At 47.8% G+C, this 23688-nt stretch overlaps 1 protein-coding gene across 1 annotated transcript in view; it reads left to right on the top strand.

Annotated features, from left to right (window-relative positions):
• The window catches only part of LOC143957706 (hydroperoxide isomerase ALOXE3-like), a 261902-nt gene that overhangs the window by 187179 nt on the left and 51035 nt on the right, over positions 1–23688 (top strand). The window contains exons 11-12 of the mRNA XM_077467399.1: positions 11173–11342; positions 23295–23416. Of these exons, the coding sequence (XP_077323525.1) occupies positions 11173–11342; positions 23295–23416 (292 nt within the window). The remainder of the gene's footprint in view (positions 1–11172; positions 11343–23294; positions 23417–23688) is intronic.

Below are 23688 nucleotides of genomic sequence, written 5' to 3' on the forward strand. Positions count from 1 at the left end.
TATTTACCTTGGGTTTATGTGCTTTGGTTACCCTACCACTAATGCCCCTAATATTACCCTCCTACCCCTTTTGTTTTCATCAGTTGTACACAATTGTTACTGAACAGAACTAAGATAAAATGATTGCAATCTCTGTCACACATGTAGCGGCCACATCCCTTGCAGGGCGGCCTTGACTTGTTGGGCTTACCGGTTACCTTCTCTTGGCCTGCTCTTCTGCGTCTAGGGGTTCCCAGGGTTGATACCCAACGACTTGAATGCTGATACAGATAAAGTCCTTTTTAAAAGGTTTTATTTGATCGGCGCTCTCGCCATCCGCGGCCTAGCACACGGCCGGCGCCACGTTAGGAGTCTCGTCGCCGCCATCTTGCGGCCTACCTCCTCCGACGGATCCTGCAGGATTCGGGCTCCATCGAGCAGGTAGACACATCTGCCCACCGCAAGACCACCGCGCAAATCGGAGGCTGAGTGCACCGCCGGCGCAGCGCCTACAGCGGCCTCTCAGAAGGTGTCAAGGAGCAGTAGATCTTCAGGCTCCTGGTGAGCTCCGGCGGCCATCTTGCTACACCCAGGGCCTAAGGTGAGGAGAAGCCCTGGGAGTTTATTGTTCCAGTTACCCCCGCTGGCCTGACTCTGCACTCTGAGCACACAGGCAGGACCACAGCCCTCTGCCTCTCCCCCTACCTCTCCCCCTACCTCTACCCCCAGCTGCATACTGAGGCTCTGGCCTATCTGGCGGCCATGTTGGGACTCCCGAGACTTTTTTAGTGAGCCCTGCTCCTACCTCCTTCCCTGATCCCTCCACTTCGCCAGCGCGTTCTACCCCCTGGAATCCTCTTCCTCATTTAGGGACCCCACGTTACCCTCTATACCCGTGTGGTCCATCTACCTCATGTGCTTCATTCTCTGCTGTGGGGGCCGCACCTTTGGTCCCATAGGATGAACGCCATGTAACTGTTATATGTCGCCCTAAGCCGCCTTCCTACTCCCCCTACTACGCATAACCAGCATCTTTACAACGGGGGGACAGCACAATTGTCTGACTTCTAGTCCAAACGCCTCATGGTGAAATACGGGCCAAAACATCCCACTCAGTCGCAATCTCCAGACCTGCGACCCTCACAGACACTTGATCGCTTTCTGAGCAGACCTACATCCCCTTCCCCAACCTTGACAGCCACCCTGTCCGCACAAACGCCTTCTCAAGGGGGGTCGCGAAATGCTTCTCAGCTTTCCTCGGACACCGCACCAGAAACAATGGCCGCCCCTGTCACGGTAGAAGTCCTTGACGACAAACTTAAGGTACTACTGCAAGATCTGACCAGCAACGTCTCTAAAGAAATGGGAAAGCTTGCACACGAACTACGGGGAGAGATAGCCCAAATTGGTGAACGCACCAATGTCTTGGAAACGAAGTTTGATGATCTGATACAATACGTTCACGTGTTGGAAGATGATAACGCTGGCCTGAAACAATCAATCTCCCAGCTTCAATCCCAGCAAGAAGACTTGGAGAACAGGGAACGCCGTCAAAATCTACGTTTTAGAGGCGTGCCCGAGACCGTTAGCGAGGGAGAGATTAGACCTTATCTTCTCAGCTTGTTCAATATGGTGGCCCCCCGGATTCCGGACATTGACTGGAGACTGGATAGGGCACACAGATCTTTGGCCCCCAAGCCCCCAACGGGTGCCAACCCCAGAGACATTATAGTACGCTTTCATTACTATGACAGTAAGGAGGCTTTAACAGTGGCTACCCGCAACAAATCCCGCCTAGAGTTTAAGGGGGCGAAGATACAGATTTTCAGCGACTTATCTCCGATCACCCTTGCCAAATGCAGAAGCTTCCGACCGGTGACTACGCACCTACAGAATCACCAACTCCCATACCGATGGGGTTTCCCCTTCCGCCTATCCGCCTCAAAAGATGGAATCCAATACTCCATGAGAGACTTACAGGAAAGTGAAGCATTTATCCGCAGCCTTGGTCTACCACCGATTCCAGATGAAGACCCCACTCCTCTTCCCGTGACGCCTAAACCCACCTCCATTCCAGGACGGCTCTGGACCCCCGCTCGGCAGAGGTCACAGAAGAACTTTTCTACCCCCCCCCAACGCTCTCCATTTGCCAGACACCCTCCCTGAGAGGGACCCATTTCCCAAACCTTGGTTGGGATTGACTTCGGCCCCTATGTCACCATGTTTCCCCTGTTCTGGGGTTAGCCTTGCCCGTAATTATGGGTTTTTCATTACTCCTATGGACTAGAGTAAAGTTGAATTGTCTTTTTTTTTTTTTTTGGCTATCTTTAGGCGCTGTCGGAAGGTGGCGAGGGGTGCCACTCCAGATGAGATGGAACCCCTTGTGTGCCTCCGTTTGTTCCGCGGCCTAGGCCGTGGACTTCTGGGTGTTTTTTACCCCCCAGGCTCTCTTTCCCCGGTTTTTTCTTTCTTTTTTCTTGTTATAGGCCTTTTTTTTGGCCTATTTGCTGTTTTTGACCTACCGTATATACTCGAGTATAGGCCGACCCGAGTATAAGCCGAGGCCCCCAATTTACCCCCAAAAAACTGGAAAACTTATTGACTCGTGTATAAGCCGAGGGTGAGACATGGCTGTCCATCCCTGTGTGTCCGTCCATCCCTGTGTGTGTGTCCGTCCATCCATCCCTGTGTGTGTGTCCATCCATCCATCCATCCCTGTGTGTGTATCCATCCATCCATCCATCCCTGTGTGTGTGTGTGTGTGTGTGTGTGTGTGTGTGTATCCATCCATCCATCCATCCATCCATCCCTGTGTGTGTGTGTGTGTGTGTGTGTATCCATCCATCCATCCATCCATCCCTGTGTGTGTGTGTGTGTGTGTATCCATCCATCCATCCATCCATCCCTGTGTGTGTGTGTGTGTGTGTGTGTGTGTGTGTGTGTGTGTGTGTGTGTCCGTGCAGCCTTGTGTGTGTGTCCAGCCTACCTGTGTCCCAAGCCTCCGTCCCGAGCCGCCGTCGTCCCGAGCCTCCTCCGTCCCGTGCCGTGCCTCCTCCGTCCCGTGCCGTGCCTCCTCCGTCCCGTGCCGTGCCTCCCCCGTGCCGTGCCTCCTCCGTCCCGTGTCTCCTCCGTGCCGTGCCTCCTCCGTCCCGTGTCTCCTCCGTGCCATGCCTCCTCCGTCCCGTGCCGATGGATCGCCACTCTTCTCGGCGGCCATTCTACAATTCAAAATTCCGCCTCCGCCTGTGATAGGCGGAACACTCAATTTCCCAGCAGCCTGTGTTCCGCCTATCACAGACATCCTCTCATACTCGTCCGTAGTATGAGAATGAGCGGATGTCCGTGATAGGCGGAACACTGACTGCTGGGAAATTCAGTGTTCCGCCTATCACAGGCGGAGGCGGAGAAGGAGGCGCGGCTTTTGAAAATTAATGTCCGCCGTCTGTCTGCTCGATACGCTGATCGAGCAGTCAGACAGCGGCGACTCGAGTATAAGCCGAGGGGGCACTTTCAGCCTCAAAAAAGAGGCTGAAAATCTCGGCTTATACTCGAGTATATACGGTACATTGCTCAAGGTATTGTATAACCTTTTTCCTTACAGTTGATGTTATATGCATACATCTGCTTTTATCCCACAGGATACACCATGGTTTATATTGCCTAGTTAATTCTTACGGGTATTTTTGGTTACTACATGTTTGTTCTGCTTACATTGCATTAATGCCAATCCATACAGATGGCTTTAAGGGTTCTTACTTATAATGTTAAAGGCTTGAACTCTATTCATAAGCGCTGGCTGGCTCTGAAAGAGTTCAAATCTTCAGCTGCAGATATAGTCCTGGTCCAGGAGACTCATTTCCGCCCTGGGGGTTCTCTTAAATTTGCTGCTAAACACTTTCCGAATTCTTTTTTTGGCTTCTGACCCCTCTGGCAAAGCAGGGGTTGCAATCCTGATTAAGAAATCTTGCCCGTTAAGGGTAAAATCTTCGTTTATAGATCCCCATGGTAGATATATCCTCCTGGACTGCGAATATCTCTCACGCTCTCTTACTGTGATTAATGTATACGCTCCTAACTCGGGCCAAATCCAATTTCTTTCTGACTTATTGGACAGCTTAGGTAAATACGCTCAACCCTTCATGATCATGGGGGGGGATTTCAACATGGTCATGTCTCCTAGGAGAGACAGACAGATGCTTTTTCCTTCCACTACCTCATCTAAAGTGGAACGTCAGTCCACCACATTTCGTAAACTGATTAGAACCCATAATTTGTTGGACATATGGAGAATCAAACAACCCACTAGCAGACAATTTTCATTTTTCTCCCCCCCACATAAGATGTACTCCAGACTGGACCACCTTTTTATATCAGCACCTTTATTGACATCGGCGGTGGCGTCGAAGCTGAACCCCATAACGTGGTCAGATCATGCCTCGGTTCAGCTTGACTTGGCTCTTGCCTGCTCCATGCCGAGAACCTGTCATTGGAGACTCAATGACTTTCTCCTCTGCAACCCCGTTGTCGAGGCTCAACTGTCCCAAAATTTATCGGAATTTTTTCAACTGAATGAGGGCTCAGTGGCGGAGGTGTCCACCCTATGGGAAGCCCACAAGGCGTTTTTTAGAGGTGCGTGTATCTCTGCCGGCGCCCGCTTAAAGCGGGACTCGGCAGCCCAGAGGCAAGACACCCTCTTACAGCTCCGTAAAGCTGAAGATCTGCTTCTGGCTTCCCCTACGGTGACCCGTCTGCGCACAGTCACAACCCTCCGTGAGCGTTTGAAATCGCTAGATATGCAAAAATGTTCTAAGGCCCTAATTTGGGCAAAGCAGAAATTTTATGAGTTCGCTAACAAACCCCACAGGATGCTAGTAAACAAGCTTAAACCACGTCCTTTTCAATCTTATCCTGAACTCCTCCTTCAGGCTGACGGCTCCCCGACCCATTGTCCTTTGACGATGTCCAAAGTTTTTGGCTCGTTTTATGACAAATTGTACAACTGTTTAGCCTTTGACCCTAAACACTTATTCACTCAAGAGGCTTTTGATTCTTTTTGCTCCCCTTTAAAGTTGCCTAAACTATCACCGTCACAGGTAGCCACCCTTAATGCAGATGTCTCGAAAGAAGAGTTGGCAGCAGTAGTGAAGGAACTGCCCTTACATAAGTCCCCTGGGCCTGACGGTCTACCATATCAATATTATAAGACTTTCCTTCCCATCCTCGGCCCCCACTTATTAAAACTCTACTCCTCCTTACAAAAAGGGGTCACTCCGCATTCGCAATTCTTACACGCTCATATTACAGTCCTTCCGAAACCGGGCAAACCCCCATCCCTGCCAGATAATTACAGGCCCATTGCCCTACTGAACTCGGATTATAAAATCTTTACAAAAATTCTAGCCAACAGACTTTCTTTCATAATCCCCTCCCTTGTTCATAACGATCAAGTGGGTTTCGTTTTAGGTAGACGGGCGGGCGATAACACCAGACGTACCATTGATCTAATTGACATGCTCGATAAAACCTCCTGCTCTGCTCTTATTCTCAGCCTAGATGCCCAAAAGGCTTTTGATAGGCTTGGGTGGCCCTACATGTTTGCCACACTTGCACGCTACGGTTTTTCAGGCTCCTTTGTATCGGCCCTTCAAGCCCTCTATTCCCATCCCACCTCACAAGTTCAATTGGCATCCTTCAGATCCCCAACGTTTACACATAGCAATGGTACTAGACAGGGCTGCCCCCTTTCCCCCTTGTTATTTATATTGTGCCTTGAACCCCTGGCAGCACGCATTCGGGAAGACTCGGACATTAGGCGAGTCTCTTTAAGACGGAAAGAATACAAGCTGTCCTTGTTTGCAGACGACATATTGCTTACTTTAACTAAACCTCACACCTCACTCCCCTGCCTCCATGCCCTCCTAGAAACGTTCGGTAATATATCAGGATACAAAGTTAATACAGCTAAAACCGAAGCGCTCCCCATTCACATCCCTCTCTCACTCCTCACCGCTTTACGCAACACCTTTCCCTACCAGTGGCGCGCAGACTCACTCAAGTATTTAGGCATTCATTTAACAGCGTCCTATCGCACACTATACCAGGCTAACTTTCTCTCTTTAATTTCAGAAACGCACAGTCTACTCCGTAAATGGATGGAATGTCCCCTATCCCTTTTAGGTAGGATAAATGTCCTCAAAATGGCGATACTCCCTAAATTTTTGTATCTTTTCGAAACTTTGCCTGTTGCCCTTCCCATGCCCCAGCTTCGCAAAATCCAGAGGGCCTTTACTAAATTCATATGGGGAGACAAAGCACATAGAATTGCCCATACGGTTGTCTTCGCACCGCGCTCACACGGAGGTCTGGGAGCTCCCGATATTATACGATATTATTACGCGACTCACCTATCTACGACGGTCTCCTGGTCCTCCTTTTCTGCGACGAGTCGATGGGCGGAGATAGAAATGAGCATTACTGACCCGGTCCATCCTTGTTCTATGCTATTGTCTGACTTATCCTCTTCTATATCACAACTCAGACGTATTTGCCTAGCCCCTATGCTATTTACTCTGGATATTTGGAAAAAATGCCAAAAGAAATTCTCTCTCTCCTCCCCCTGTCCACCCCTTTTAAATGTTACCCACAACCCGGACATACCTAACAGTCTGTCCACAGTGGCTATGACCCCGTGGACTCAAGCAAGCATTTTCCAACTTCGCCACTTAGTTCACCCAGTGTCCCGCAAAATTTTATCTTTCCCAGACTTACAGGACAAATTCGACATTCCACAACGGTCCATTTTCACTTACCTTCAATTTAAACACTACTTTTGCTCCGTATCTCCTGCCATGAGCCTAGAGAAACCTAACGCCTTTGAAATTCTGTGCACCCAGAGCTCACACCAGAAGGGTCTCATATCCGCTATTTACAGGATTCTTCATGACTCACTACCTCCCACTTTGGATTCTCACCTTTATATGCGGAAGTGGGCCAAAATCCTGTCCGCTACCATTTCTCTCCCTCAATAGCAGGAGATCTGGACTTCCATCTCCAAAGTTTTGAGATGTGTCGAACAGAAAGAAACTGCTTAAAAAGTACTAATGTTTTGGTATAGAACCCCCGAAGTTTTACATAAGTATGATCCCTCACTGTCTCGTTTATGCTGGAGGTGCCTACAGGATACCGGCACACACCTTCATATCTTTTGGGACTGTCCACGTATCACATCCTTTTGGTCTATGGTCCAATCCATTCTCCAATCAATACTGAAAAGGGATATCCCACTAACCCCGACACATTACCTTTTAGGCCTTCCGATCCTAGATCTCCCTAAATATGCTAAAAAACTGATGGCTTTTATACTCCTAGCTGCCAAGAGAGTAATACCAGCTCATTGGCTATCTCCCATACCTCCCACACAAGCACATGTAGTCTCGTCCATTGCGCACATGCGTAGGATGGAACATTTGACAGCAATAGCTCATGATTCCTTGCCTAAATTTTTTAAGATATGGGACCCATGGGATACCTCCATGTTCAACCCAGAATCCTTTGTTGCCCCTTGTGCCAACCCTTCCTTAAGTAACCTTAGGGAGATTTAATATCTTGTTTACTGCATTATATCGTATCAGACCAAAGACACCCGTACTTGCCCACACGTCTGGTTTTCAATGTTTTGACCCGTTCTATCTTCCTTTTTCAGTTATGCTATCACCATTGTATACAGCTTCATGGTGTATCCTGTCACTTGACCTAATTGTAACCTACAATATGGTGCCCCTACTATGTCTAACCAATGTTATTGACTACTGTACCGTATTTATGACGTTTTTGTACTGTTTACAAAAAATTTTTTTTCAATAAATATACATTTAAAAGGTTTTATTTTGCAGTAATAACATCCAATAACACAGTCTCTCTCGTGGGAACAGAGGGCACGGGTGAAGAACTCGGGCATCTTGAACTGCAGGTCTAGCAAAGTCTCTAATACCACCCAGAGAGTAGCCACTCGCAGCTGGGTACTTCAAGGCTGAACAGATCTCTAGCCAGAGATCATGGCAGTCAGCATGTTGACTCAAAACTTGAAGCAATCCTATGAACATGTACAAGTTGTAAATAAGAGTGAACAGGAACCTTTTCCTCAATACCTGGAATGTTCTCTGTCTCCTCAATGGCACTAAAAAAGTGTGGACTCGTCAATGTCCTTCCTAACTCAGTAACCAGGCACTTCTCAGGATGCCACTTGCCGACCCTCCTCGGAAGAGTCCTCCCCCGGTCACTTCCATGAGCTGTGGCGCCTCTCCAACCTGAGAGCACACCCGGACACCTTGAATCCTCCCTCAGTTACTGCCCCTCGGACCAGCCGGCTCCGAGACTCGGGAACAGACGGTTCCCTACCCCAGACCAGACGGGTCTATCAAGGACCACTGACAGGAACATGTTGCGGGATGTCGAACACCCCGTGACCGGGACCCCTCACGGGGCTACCCCGGTCTTGGAACCACAACAGACTACACAGGCCTCACAAACACCTCTAACTAAACACGTGACCCACACCTCTTAAGTACCCCCTCCCAGACTCCCCAGCAGGGCCCGGCACTCCCACTGATTGGTTCCGAGAAGGCTGATACCCAAAACGTCCAACCAGGCCTGGTTCTGGCCTGTCATGTGCCCCTCACCGTTCACATGACCAGGCAGAACTTCCAAACATAGCCTGGCCAGACCAGTGTCAAGGCCAACCTACATAATTAACCCCCAGAACCCCCAACTGTTCTGAGGCAAAAACTAAATGTACATGCGTGTGATATTCTGTCCAAAATTCCATCCGCTACACATAACATACTTCCAATCAAGTTTCCAGGGTCTTATTTGTACCTCCCCTCCCTTTAAAATGGTAATAAACCCAAAACCAAAGATACAGTATAAAAGATATAATATGGTATATTGCATTTTACCAATCAGATGTTGTGGCTGTATTTGTTTGTGGTTGTTTGTTTTTATTTTTTTTATTTTTTTGGGGGGCTTTTTTTTCTCTGTGTTTTGACCTGGTGATCTGGCCAGTAACACACCTCTATTGGGGCTTTTTCACATTGCAGCAAAATAAATAAATAAATAAATAAATAAAAATCTGCTTTTACAGGCATTTGAGCTTTTATTTCTCTGCCTCAGATTTGAGTTTTTAGAGTGTCTACACTCTGGATGAAGGGGCACATTTTGGACAGCAGCATTGTCAGTCTGGGGAGAGGGGAATGCTTAAATGTACTGGCAGATTTAGACTAACAAATTGAAGCAAAACTCCAGCTAATACATTATAAGATTATTTTTTTCCCCTTTATTTTTTTATTTTTTTCCCTTGTTTTACATACATAAATAAAAATTGTCCATTGTAAGCACCCCTGTCTGTGCTAAACGATTTGGCTCAACCCTCTAAGTGCTACACCTGCAGGGCAATTTTTTTTTTTTTTTTTTAAACAGAACAGACTTATGACTAGTCCAATCCTTTTGGTAGTTGGGAAGGATTAGAACCCCATTGGGTTTTTACTGCAGTCGTAGAAGGATTTATTGTGTGTAAAGATCCCTTCAACTGATTCTTTAGAAAGTAGTAAAAATTGACAGGGAGTCTACTCCTTCTCCACTATATCCAAAAAAAAATAAAAAATAAAAGTTTTGGCCGAACATGCAATTTAATAAAAAAAAAAAAAAAAGCAATGGCAATCAAACAGATCGTGTAAACAAAAAAAAAGAAAAGAAATCTGAGTCTGAATTTATGTGAAAATCTCCAGGTATTCCTACAAAGCAAACCCCAAAGAGACAAACTGGGAAAACAAATGTTAGCCCCTGTACACACGGTCGGGGATTTCGACAACCAAATCCGTCGGATTTTGTCCGTCGGATCTTGTCCGAAACTGTTGCATACACACGGTCGGACTAAGTTGTTGAAAAATCCGATCATTCAGAACGTGATGACGTAATTTCGTTACGATGGGACTACATTCAGGCTAGTAGCCAATAGCTTTGATGTAGGAATTTGATCTGAGCATGCGTGGCACTTGGTCCGATCAAAATTCTCTACACATGATCGGAGTATGTCCGATCGAACCAGTTGGTCGGGAAATATTTCCAACATGTTGGAAAATTGGGTCCGACGGAGATTCGGATGGAATCAGTCCGATGCAGACCACACACAGTCGGATTATCTGACGACACGGTCCGATAGGACACATTCCGACGGATTCTCCGACCGTGTGTACAAGGGCTTATAGTATGTTGTGTTTTAGTGCTGCTCTTGGTACTGGTCCATGAGTTCCTTAAAGTGGTTGTAAACCCTTACAACACACTTTAACCTACAGGTAAGGCTAGATTAAGGTTTACCTGTAGGTCCAAGAAATATCTCCTAAACCTACACGGTTTAGGAGATATTTGCCTGAAGACAGGCACTGCTGCGGCGTAGACAGCGGCGCACAGGTGCACTGAGCGCGGCATCTTCAATGACGGAGATGCCGCGCGTGTCGGCTCCCGTGCGCATGCGCGGGAGTGACGTCATCGCAGCTTTGCCGAATGATAGCGGCGGAGCGGCGAGACCCCACCGAGAAGATGGATGCGCCGGACTACAGGGGACAGCGGTGACTTCGCTGGCTCCTGTGTCAGGTAAGTGACACATAATGGACTACTATGCGATGCGATGCGATGCATAGTAGTCCATTATGCTTTGCCTTTGCAGGGAATGAAAGAGGAAGTAAACTCATCAGGGTTTACTTCCTCTTTAAAACAAAGCGATACTCATCTATACTCCAGCACCGCGATGTCCCGGAGCTCCCTGCTGGACATAGACATTTTCAGCCCGGCGGCCTCTGGGTATCGATCCTGGTTGTTTTAATTGGCCGGGCCTGAGATGATGTTACACCAATGCATGCGTGGGAGTGCAGTCAGCTTGGCACTGCCTAAATTCTACGCACCTAAATGTACAGTGATTGAAAGGTAGGTGAGCTACTTTACTGCAGAAGAGATATGTTGTTGTCAGTTCGCCAATTCGTTTTTTTTTTTGGTTTTTTTTGCCATTAAAGTTCTTAATGAACTCCTATAGCCTTGATGGTGGTGGACCTTCTCATCTCCTTTTCATCACACTCTTGTTAGATTTCATTACATGACAATATTTTTACACACATTTTTGTTTTTTCTGTATTTTCTCTCAAGGCTTTGGTGACTGGGAAAGGAGGGGTCCCAGTACTTTTGAAGAAAGCAATGGCTAAGGTGACCTATAGCAGCCTTTGTCTCCCTGATGATATAAAGGAGAGAGGAATGGAGGACATTCCCAACTACTTGTATAGAGATGATGGCATGGAGATCTGGACAGCTATGGAAAGGTAAAGATCTTTGATATTCAAAAATGGCTTATTCTAGAAAGCTTAGTCTACAACCTTCTGAGGTCCTACCTCACTGAAAACAAACGTATTGACCCCTCACAGTCTGCCTTTCGCTCGCTGCACTCCGAAGAAAATGCCTTACTAAGACTCCATAATAATTTACTAACTACTAAAACCAATGGCCACTACTCCATACTCTTACTACTGCTGCCCTAGGCCTGACTAAACCCTCTAATTTAAATATGACCCACCCCTTCCCGTTCAATACCCACTCTGTCACCTGTAAACCACACCCCTTCCTCTTTAGGCTCCACCTTTTCCCCTTAGAGCTCCACCTCTTCCTCTCTGAACCTTAAAAGTGGATACCAAGTGCCTATTTGTATATTTTGTTGTTTTGTATACAATTGCAAATGTTGTATTAATTTTTTTAAGAGATGGTAATCATGAAATAAAATAATGAAAAGTGCAGCCTCATCAGTGCTGCCTAATTAGTGTCCAACAGTGCAGCCTATCGGTGCCCATCAGTGCTGCCGTATAAGTGCAGCCTCATCGGTGCAGCATATCAGTGCCTATCAGTGTGGCCTCATCAGCGGCCATCAGTACAGCCTTATCAGGGACCCCCCAGTGCAGTCTAAGCAGCGCAGCCCCATCAGGGGCCACCAGTGGAGCCTATCATTGCTGCTTTATCAGTGCAGCTTAAGAGTGCCACCTCATCACTGGCCACCAGTGCAGCCTGATCAGCGCAGCTCCATCAGGGGCCACCAGTGCAGCCTAATCAGTGCAGCCCCATCAGGGGCCACCAGTATAGCCTATCATTGCTGCTTTATCAGTGCAGCGCTTAAGAGTGCCACCTCATCACTGGCAATCAGTGCAGCCTCATCAGCGCAGCCCCATCAGGGGCCACCAGTGCAGCCTAATCAGCGCAGCCCCATCAGGGGCCACCAGTGGAGCCTATCATTGCTGCTTTATCAGTGCAGCGCTTAAGAGTGCCACCTCATCACTGGCAATCTGTGCAGCCTCATCAGTTGCATAATATCACAGCTTATTGGTGTATCTGAATTATGTTTGGTTTCAGCAGGGCGCACATTGCAGTATATTCATTTTCACTGAATGTGGACTTTTTAAGGCGTTTGTAGTGATTTCAGCATGCATGGAGCACTTTGCACATACTGAAATCAATGCAAAAAGTCCACTTTCAGTGAAATTTCACGTACTGCAAAGTGTCCCTGTCACATGCATGCTGAAATCAATACAAACTAATTAAACTGTCTACATTCAGTGAAGGAGGCTGTTGGGACAGTGGTGAGAACAGGAAGGGTTGAGAGTGGCAAGCAATTCACCCCCTTTGTACGGCAAAGTTTGCAGTACATCAACTTTCACTGAATCTGGACTGTTTAAAGTGGTTGTAAACCCTTAGATTAAGGCTTACCTGTAGGTCCAAGAAATATCTCCTAAACCTATATGGTTTAGGAGATATTTGCCCAAAAACGGGCACCGCTGTCTATGGCGCATGCGCCGTAGACAGCGGCGCGCAGGCGCACTGAGCGCGGCATTTCCAAGAATGGAGCTGCCACGTGTGTCGACTCCCGTGCGCATGCGCGGGAGTGACGTCATCGCGGCTTCGCCGAATGACAGCGGCTAAGCTGCGAGACGCCACCAACAAGATGGATGCGGCGGACTACAGGGGACAGCGGCGACTTCGCTGGCTCCTGTGTCAGGTAAGTGACACATAATGGGCTACTATGCGATGCGATGCGATGCGATGCATAGTAGTCCATTATGCTTTGCCTTTGCAGGGAATGAAAGAGGAAGTAAACTCATCCGGGTTTACTTCCTCTTTAATGAGTTTGTGGTACCGATTACTTCATTACGTAATGACCTGTATATTAATTCAATCCATATTTATATTTGATTGGCTGCTTGTCAAATGATTTACAAAAGTAATAGTAACTTATTAATCGTACCTGCAGCAGTGCTGCTCTCGCCGCTGCCTGGGGGTTGCCCTCATCCTCCTCTCTTTCCCTCTATCTCCTCCTATAACAGACAGACCTTGCCCCGGGCCAGGAGAACATGCAATGTAAGGATGCCGCACGGAGGAGGGTAGGCGGTGCATTAGGCTCCACCAACGTGCAGCCGGTCTGTCCAGTCACCAGCCACTTTATGGGGATGCCAGCCACTCCCCCCCCCCCCCCCCAGGCCTGTACTGCTCCTTACTGCCCATAATAATAAGTGCAGAATGGTGAACACAGCAAACTGGAGACTGTATATTTTGTGCGGGAGGCAGCTGAGGGAGCCGGGACTCAGGAGGACAGATCAAGTGGGGCTTTTTTTTGGTGTGGGGGTGGCTTTTTTGCTCCCCCCCGCAAAGTGCCACCCTAGACCTGGGCCTTGTAAGCCTAGGCCAAGACACTGCATTGTTACTACTGGACCTCTCTGCAGCCTCGGATACTGTTGACCACCCGCTCATTCTCAATAAACTCTACTTTATTGGTCTCCAAGATCCTCCTCTTTCCTGGTTCTCCTCCTATCTATCACGGCGTTCCTTCAGTGTTACCTACAACTCTGTCTCCTCTTACCACTTCCTCTTTCTGTTGGGGTCCCCCAAGGCTCTGTTTTTGAACCCCTTCTCTCCCCTATGTACACCTTCTCTTGGTCACTTAATAACCTCCCACAGTTTCTAATACCATCGCTACACTGATGACACCCAAATCTATCTCTCTACTCCTCACCTCACTCTTTCACTCTCCTCCCACATTACTAACTTACTAACTGGCACATCAACATGGATGTCACACCACTTCCTAAAACCTAATCCTTCTTAAGCCAAGCTGGTAATATTCCCTTTAATTCATGCCCCTGACTTTTCCATCAAGATCAATAATACAACTAACCCTTCCCTCATGCCAGGGTACTCGGTGTAATCCTATACTCTGATCTTTCCTTTCGGTCCTAAATCCAATCGCTGTCAAAAGCTTGTAGACAACATCTCCGTAATATCTCTAAAATTGGCCACTTTTAATTAAACCACCTTGCTACGCTTTACTCCCTTGTTATCTCTCGCCTTGAATCTTGCAATACCCTTCTCACAGGTCTACCTCCCCATAGGCTATTCCCTCTTCAACCTATCATGAATGCTGCTGTCAGTCTCCTCTACCTTACCAACAGCTCGGTAACTGCCTCCCCTCTCCTCCAACCCCTACACTGGCTTCCGATTGCCCAGTGAATTTAATCCAAAATACTAACAACAACATACAAATCCATTCACAAATCTGCCCCGAAATATCACCCAAACCTTCCTTTCTGCTCCTCCCAAGACTCCATGCTCTCCAACTCTCTTTCCTCCAGGACTTCTCTAGAACCTCGCCCATCCTCTGGAACTCTCAACCTCAGTCTGTCTAGCTATCTCCTACTCTGGCCACCTTTACTCGATCCCTGGAATCTCATCTCTTCAGAGAATCTTATCATGCCTACACATAACAACTGAACTTTTAACTCTTCCATCAGCTCACCCCCCAACTGTATTACCTTTTGAACCACGTGCCCGTCCCTATAAGATTGTAGGGTCTAATGAGCAGGGCCCCCATAACTCTCTTGTATGTTCTTTTATGGTAACTGTACTGTCTCCCTTTTATATTGTAAAGTGTTGTGCATACTGTTGGCTAGGGATGAGCTTGGTGTTTGAGTCGAACACCGACTGTTCACCTGTTCAGTAAATCCAGAACTTTGTGGGCCATTTGCGCCATATACATGTGGCGCTCACGGCCCACTATGCACTGCGTCATCGCAGTGCATTGCTGGCCCATGATTGGCCAAGCATGCACTGTGACCCCGCATGCTTGGCCAATCACAATGCCGGCAGCGAGGGAGCCATAATTGGCCACAGGCAGGATGCCTGTGGCCATTTATAGCTCAGGGGGTTTAGTACACGCCCCAAACTATATAAGGCCGCCAGCGTGGCGGCCTTGGGTAGTGTGTTGGTGTGCAGAGAGAGAGCAGGATAGGCAGGGACAGTGTCATCTTTGCTTGTTAACCTAGAGCATTTACAGTGGGTGTTGTGGGCCTCCTGCACAGTATACACCTGAAGCTACCCTCAATTTCTGGTGTTGTTCTGTTTCTAACCACAGGCAGCTGCAGCAGTTACAGTTGATGTATTGTGCCTCCTGCACAGTATACACCTGAAGCTACCTCAATTGCTGGTGTTCTTCTGATCCTATACCACAGACAGGCAGCTGCAATAATAACAGTCGGTGTACTGTGTCATCTGCTCAGTGTGCACCTAAAGCTACCCCAATTGCTGGTTTTCCCATCTCCCTGCAGGCCATTAGTATGTCTGGAAGGCCAACAAGGAGAGGAAGACAGTCAAGAACCAATAAAAGAGGGCAAGCAGGTTCTGTGTCTAGAGACAACAGTGCTGGTCGTGGACACGGTGCATCGTCATCAGCACGTGGCCATGGGACACACTTGTCCTTATTTTCGGCAGCTGGACATGTTGAGCCGCATCATGCCAAAGACTTGGTAGAGTGGATGACCAAGCCCTCCTCATCCTCCTCATCCTCTCTCACCCAGGCTCAGGGTACTAGCAAAGCAGCTGCCAACGCGGCCTCTTCCCTCGTCTCAATGGCATCATTCACTCCTTCCCTAGACCCACCATGTCCTCCTGAGGAGTCCCCCGAACTGTTTGAGCACAGTGTTGTGAACATGCTCCAGAAGGATGCCCAGCGTTTTTTGAAGGCTCTGATGATGATAACCAGCTAGAGGAAGGCAGTAGCGTGAGCGCAGAGAGAGGGGATGCTCAAGAAGGACTGCAATCTGGCAGTCATGTTCCACCAGCTGCAGCATACTGCCAGGTTTGCTCCAGTGATGAGGGATGGGATGATGAGGTCAATGATGAGGTCATTGACTCCACATGGGTGCCTTATAGGAGAGAGGAGGAGGAGGCGGCGGTACATCTCCAATGGGGCAGGATGCCCTCTGGGGCCAGCTTAAGGGCACCGACTGAATCTCACCGCAGAGCTCTGCCTGTGCAGGGCACTGCCTCTGCGCGTTATTCCAAAAGTTCTTTGGTGTGGGCCTTTTTTGAGATGAGTGCATCAGATCACACTGCTGCTATTTGCAACATATGTCTCAAGTGTATCTCACGTGGCCAAAACCATCAGCCGCTTGGGCACCACATGCTTGACCAGACATATGTTGACCTGCCATGCAGCTCGTTGGCAAGCGTACCTTAAAGACCCACACCAAAGAACAAAGTGGACCTCTCCTTGCTCCTCATCAGCTGGCATCTCCAACCTCACTATACCTTCAGTCCTCTCTGAAACCTACACTGAGAGGAATGAAGGCGTAGAATTAGGTGTGTCACAGCCAAGTACTTGCAGGCACTCTGCTAGCAGTACACCAATGTCCAATTGTAACAGGCAAATTTCCCTGCCCCAGCTGCTGGACCGTTGAAAGAAGTTCACTCGCTGCCATTAAAATTTCCAGAGGTTGAATGCTAGCTTGGCTAAATTGTTAGCACTTCAACTTCTGCCTTTTCAGTTGGTAGACTTGGCCCCCTTCCGTGAGTTTGTGCAATGTGCGGTTCCTCAGTGGCAGGTTCCCAAATGCCACTTTTTCTCACGGAAGGTGATTCTGGCTTTCTACCGGCATGCGGAAGGCAATGTCTATGCCTCGCTGGACAGGGCGGTCAGCGGTAAGGTGCATATTACCACTGACTCATGGTCCAGCAGGCACGGACAGGTAAATTGCCTATCTTTCACGGCCCATTGGGTCACTCTTCTAGCAGCTGAGAAGGATGCAGGGCAAGGTGCAGTAGTGTTGAAGGTTGTTCCACCACCATGCCTCCAAAATGCTACTACTGGTTGTGACACACTTCTCTCCTCCACCCCCTCCTCTTCTTCTTCTTCTTCCTTCATGGCCTCTTCCAGTGCTTTGTCCTCGGAAGCAGTGTTGCTCAGTAGGCGTTCAAAGGGATACGCAAGTACGCAGGCAAAAAGATGCCATGCCGTGCTTGCGCTGGTGTGTTTGGGGGACAGGAGCCACACTGGGGCAGATATTTTGTCAACTCTGCAGGGGCAGGCCGAGAGGTGGTTAATGCCATGCCAGCTTAAGCCAGGAATAGTGGTTTTCGACAATGGCACCAACCTCCTCTCTGCCCTCTGACAACTGACCCATGTGCCCTATCTGGCTCACGTCCTTAACCTGGTGGTGCAGCGGTTCTTGGGCAGGTACCCGGGCTTACAGGATGTCCTGAGGCAGCAGGTGGAACTCAACGTTGGCCATGCTGCAGCGGCTGCACACACAGCAGAGGGCCATTAATGAGTACCTGTGCGACTACGGCAGCAAGACAGGGTCAGGGGAGCTCAGCTTTTTTTCACCACGCCAGTGGGGCATGATTAGGGATGCATGCACTGTCCTTTCACCATTTGAGGAGGCCACGAGGATGGTGAGCAGTGACAGTGCATGCATCAGTGACACTGTACCTCTTGTCCACCTGTTGGAGCATAGGCTGCATGGACTTGAGGCAGAACAGAGGCAGGAAGAGGAGGACTTCCTTGCCTCTCAAGGCCCCCTTTATCCAGACAGTGTTCCTGCAGTCCCACCCATCACACAGGAAGAGGACGAGGAGGAGGAGGATGATTGTGTCAGCATGGAGGTGGAGCCTGGCACTCAGCATCAGCAGCAGCAGTCTTTTAGGGATGATTTACAGTCCCAAGAAACCCGTGGCTGGGATATGGCTGTGGATCATGTCGTCCTTAGTGACCCAGAGGACTCTGGACCAAATGCCTCAGCTAACCTACGCTGTAGGCCTCCCTGATCCTGCAAAGCCTGTGGAAGGATCCTCGTATTCTTCGGATCAAGGGGAGGGACCATTACTGGCTGGCCACTCTCCTTGATCCACGGTACAAGGGTAAGGTTGCGGACATTATCTTGCCATCACAGAGGGAGCAGAAGATGAGAAATCTCCAGGAGGCCTTGCAGAAAGGTCTGTGCAACACATTCCCGGAGACTGGGAGGTTACAAATTCCTGGTCCTGGACTACGTGTTGCTGAGGCTTCGGTCAGTCACAGAAGAAGCGTTGGAGAAGGTGGCCATCTGACCGATGTGTTCAGACAATTTTTTAGTCCGCAGCCCCAAGGTATGATCGGTACCAGCAACCACCGCCAGCGTCTGATTTACATGGTGCAGGAATACCTAGGGGCAAGATCAGACTTGGGCACCTTTCCCAACAAAAATCCTCTGGCTTACTGGGTCTTGAGGATGGATCACTGGCCAGAGCTCGCACAGTATGCAACTGAGCTACTGGCCTGTCCTGCATCCAGCGTTCTTTCGGAGCGCACATTCAGTGCTGCTGGAGGCTTTGTAACCGATCACAGTGTGCACCTGTCCACCGATTGACTGGTTGATTAACTGACCTTCATAAAGATGAATCAGTCTTGGATCATCACCAGCTACCAAGCACCTGAAGCTGATGTAACCGAATATTTTTTTTGAAATGTCAAGACTGCCTATGCTGATGCTGAGTGACTGTCCTGTTATGTTGATTGTCTATCCTCTTCCTACTCGATGATCCTGCTGATAGCTTGGAAGAACATTTTTGGTTCTGGGTGCTGCCACCAGTGGCTAAGGCCCAATTTTTCAGCCCCTGTTTAACGGGCGTGTAATTACAATTTCTAATGCATTACTTTGCAGCAGGGCTCATTCCTGCACTCCAACTAGAGTATCTGTGAGGGGTTGCAGTGTTGTGGCACCAGCACCAGTGCACAAGGCCCATTTTTTCAGCCCCTGTTTAACAGGTGCATGTAATTACAGTTCTTGATATAATATTTCCAGCGCCCACTGAGAGTAACTGCGCCGAGAGGAGGGGGGGCGAGCGGGTCTTCATTCCCCCGCATCGCTGGACCCTGGGACAGGTAAGTGTCCGATTATTAAAAGTCAGCAGCTGCAGTATTTGTAGCTGTTGACTTTTATTTTATTTTTTTTAAGTTGGTATTGGCACCATCTAGTGGCCTAAATGTAGAAGGGACTTTGTCTATTTTCTATTGAAGAACATAAGAGAAATGTTACAGGAAGTGACTCAATTGTTTACATTACACAAGGACTTACCTACCCACAATGCTAGCTCACCTACCCATGAACACTCAGTGACTGAACAGCATGCTGGGTAGGATATAAAAGACCCCACGTGGCCATTTTCAGTCTCTTCTGGATGCACAACCTGCCTGCAAGGATCTGTGAGGAGGTGTTCCAAAGAGCACGGGCCCACACCAACTGCGGAGTGGAACAACCAGCGACTCTGCCTCATACCTGTGTGCTGGAGAGACAGTGTGAGTGTTCTGTGCAGAATTGAGACAATCGGGGAGGAGGTTTCCAGCTTTCCAGACCTGGTGTGGTGAGAGGGCTGTTGCCCACAGTTCGTTGAAGCACTTTACACACTTATACCACAGTGTTGCTGTGACCTGTAGTTCCGCAAAAGGAGTCACACTCAATTAGACCGAATTCAAGCAGGCCTCAAGCCTATGTCTGTGACACCAACACTGTGCAGGTTCAGAGACAAATATACCGGAGTCACACCACCGGAACAGTTTAAGTCATCAGGTTACATTGCCTTTTTCTCTTGTTAAAACCCTTGGATTACAATACACTGCAGTATAATAGCTAGCAGAAGACAGAAGACCAAAGACTGCATCTTCCACTGAGAGGCCTTGTGGTCAGCTATAGTAACAAGGGACTGCATCATACATCAGGGAGAGCTTTAAGCAAATTGTACTGTACTATGTTTTTAACATTGCATTATTGTTGTGGGAAGGTGCCCAGTGTCAGCCCTGGGCATTAGTCCCACTTGGAGACGCGCTTGCAGGGGTTAACCAAACAAACTTTACATATTAAATTGTGAATATTCCTTGCATTGTCACATTATGTTTGTATAGCGGTGCAGTTACCGTAATTACTGTTTATATCAGTCCTAGTAAAATTCTTGTGTTTGTGTTTAAAGAGGAAGTAAACCCTGATGGGTTTACTTCCTCTTTCATTCCCTGCAAAGGCAAAGCATAATGGACTACTATGCATCGCATCGCATCGCATAGTAGTCCATTATGTGTCACTTACCTGACACAGGAGCCAGCAAAGTCTTCGCTGTCCCCTGTAGTCCGCCGCATCCATCTTCTTGGTGGGGTCTCGCAGCTCCGCCGCTGTCATTCGGCAAAGCCGCGATGACGTCACTCCCGCGCATGCGCAGGGAGCCGACACGCGCGGCAGCTCCGTCGTTGAGAATGCCGCGCTCAGTGCGCCTGTGCGCCGCTGTCTACGGCGCATGCGCCGTAGACAGCGGTGCCTGTTTTCGGGCAAATATCTCCTAAACCATATAGGTTTAGGAGATATTTCTTGGACCTACAGGTAAGCCTTAATCTAGGCTTACCTGTAGGTCAAAGTGGCTTGTAAGGGTTTACAACCACTTTAATATCCTTCAGTAAACTTATTCTAATATTTACTTACAATACAGCGAGTTTATCTTATTGTAAATCATGGAACCCGAAGTGTCAGAGGTAAGAGTAGCCCTGAATGTCCGGGATGGCCAGTGGGAAAATGAACAACTTTGCAGCTCCCAAGGGAGTAATGCGCTTCATTAGTATGTTCTTTGTTAGCACATGACTAGGGTAGCCAGATACCTTACTGCCCCACCAATACATGCATGCACTTACTGTTGTACTAAATGAATACACGGACACTTGCTTGGATGTAAATGGTAGACTTGTGCACAATGGAAAATTTTGTTTAGTTTCGGTTCGTTGTCATTCGTAAAATACATCATTTGGTTCTGTTATATTCGTTATGTTACCCTAATACGTTTTCGGATAATTAGTTATTATTCGTAGAGTGTTGAATTCATTCGATCGTATTCGTTGAAATTCCCTATTTATGTATGTATAGACATTCGTGATAATGATTCGTAGTTTGGAAAGTCGTTTGTTTATTGAATCTTTTAACACACACAATGACAACGTCTCTTCTCCTCGGATCAAATACAATACAACATCCTTCTAACTCAGTTCTCAGGAATGCACTTTGCCAGTAATCCATCCTCCGGCACAAAATTAATTAGCTGATTGGACTATAAGATTTACTTTGAGCTGACCTTTTGTTTCATTAGATGTTTAAAGAATTACTGAATCATGTCGAATTCATTCGTTATATTTCTTTCGTATTCGTCGTTATTCGTTATTTTTTTTTATTCGGATATTCGGATGCATCCGAATGTCCGAAAGATGCAAAATTCGGCCGAATTTCGATTCTTTACGAAAAACGAATTGCACAAGCCTAGTAAATGGCCTTAACAGCCTTTATTAACAAAACCAATAAAAAAAAAACGTCAATTTTATTTTAAATATTTTCAACAATTTTCAAACATTCAAAATATTCCAGCTCCAAAAAAAAACAAGTAATTGGCTGCTGGCCCCTGAGGACCCCTTATTACATTTTGAGCCCGTGATCCTTTTTGTTAGCATCTGTCCCCAGCCGTCAACTTTCCCTTGAGGACTCGCTAACTGACCACAGACCCCCACAACTTATTAGCCGTTAATCCGGACTGACACCAGACCAACCAGAAGGACTCCATACCTGGGATGGGTCCCAACCTTTTTCAAGTGCCCCATGTTTTCTATATATATCTCCATATATATGTGCCTGTCGTCAAAAACCCAACGCCACCATCCCCTGCTGCAATGCAGCCCCAAAAACCCAACCTTCTATTAGGGAGGGAGGGAACATTTCTTCTCTCTTGCTGACCCCCAACTGCTGCCTTTTGCTCCACCCCAGCACATGGAAAGAACGTTCACGGAGCCGCAGCAGCAGGCTGTGGGCGTAGGGACGGCATGACAGCTGCTCTGAATGCACTGTCGCCGTTTTAAGGGGCAAGGATAGTGGCCGCTTTAAGAGATCGGAGTAGGCGGGGCGGTTGGGCGGAGCCTGCCATTTTTGCAGTCACGAGGCAGAGGAAGCCAGGGGCAGTCGGAGAGCGGAGGAGGAAGTGATTCCCACCCACCCTCCCTTTTTTGTTTTTTCGGGGATGGTTCAGCGGGGGTAGGATTAGGTGGGTTGGCAGTGTTTTGGGGTCAGTTGAGAAGGTCAAGTGGTGCAGGTGGAGAATAGGTGGTACCCATCCATGGTGATGGGGGTGGTTGGATTTGTACTTCACGGTTACATGGGGTTAACCGGGAAGAGTAAAAGGGGTAGGTCACTGCATTGGTTTGGTATAGCCTCCGAGACAGGGGATTCCGTCTGGAGATCAAGAGGTTAAAGGTAATGTGCAGTGACCAGTAGGGTCTATTATTATCCTATGACCCAGGATACAGTTCTAAAGGAAAGTTGTTTACATGTTAATTATGGTTATTTATTGAAAGTTTATATTTTGTTACATATATATATATATATATTGGTTTAAATAAATCAAGGGCTGTCGGCCGTTTACTCCAAACATAGTCTGGTCTGGTTTATGGGTGGTGTTGGGTTTGGAGAGAGGTGGAGGTATCTTTTGGGTAAGAATGATATTGAGGGGAGGTGTCAGACAATACAGAGGTCATGAATTGTCACACTCCTCCCATCTGCAACCATCCTCCAATAGGGTAAGTACTGCTATTTATTAACCACCCCCCTCTAACCTTAACCTGTTATTCCCCTAAATTCCTGGCACCCTGTCATGTGTGTTCTACGCTTCCTCTTCAATACAGCTGCGTACATTGGCTCCTTATGCTGCCTCACTCCCTGCCCCTTGTTGTAAAATGACAAATAAGCGTCTAATACCAGTTCAAAAGCTTACACTGCTTGTATCTGAGAAAACAAATGTAAAAATGTATTCTACATTAATCTGTATCTGTTTGGACTTAAGTTTTGTTGTGCATCTCCTCCATGAGAGTAGCCTTTTCTTTTTTCTTTTTTTTTTTTCCCTTTTTTTTTTAGATTTGTGTCCAAAATAATTAATCACTATTATAAAAGTGATGAGATGGTCAAGGAAGACCCTGAACTTCAAGCCTGGGTAGCTGAGATTTTCACGGAAGGATTCCTGGACAATGAGTCTTCAGGTATATTTTCACTCCGGGGTTCTTTAGTCAGTGTTGATAACTAAAAAAAAAGGGATCTAAATCAAAAAACATGAGTTCTAAGTTATGTCCGTGTAAAGATGTGATGCACACAACCATTCAGGCCACCACTGTTAAAATATAAGTTAAAGCGGAGCTCCACCCTAAAGTGGAGCTTCAAACTTCCGGTTCCGGCGCCACATGAACAGGCTGTGAGTGGACGTAGCTCCCGCCGAACCCCTCTACATCGCTGCCTCCAGTTCTGCTACAACTCC

Source organism: Lithobates pipiens, unplaced genomic scaffold (assembly GCF_037356315.1).
Source record: "Lithobates pipiens isolate NorthernLeopardFrog02 unplaced genomic scaffold, aLitPip1_a1.2 Scaffold_55, whole genome shotgun sequence".
Classification (NCBI taxonomy): Eukaryota; Metazoa; Chordata; class Amphibia; order Anura; family Ranidae; genus Lithobates; species Lithobates pipiens.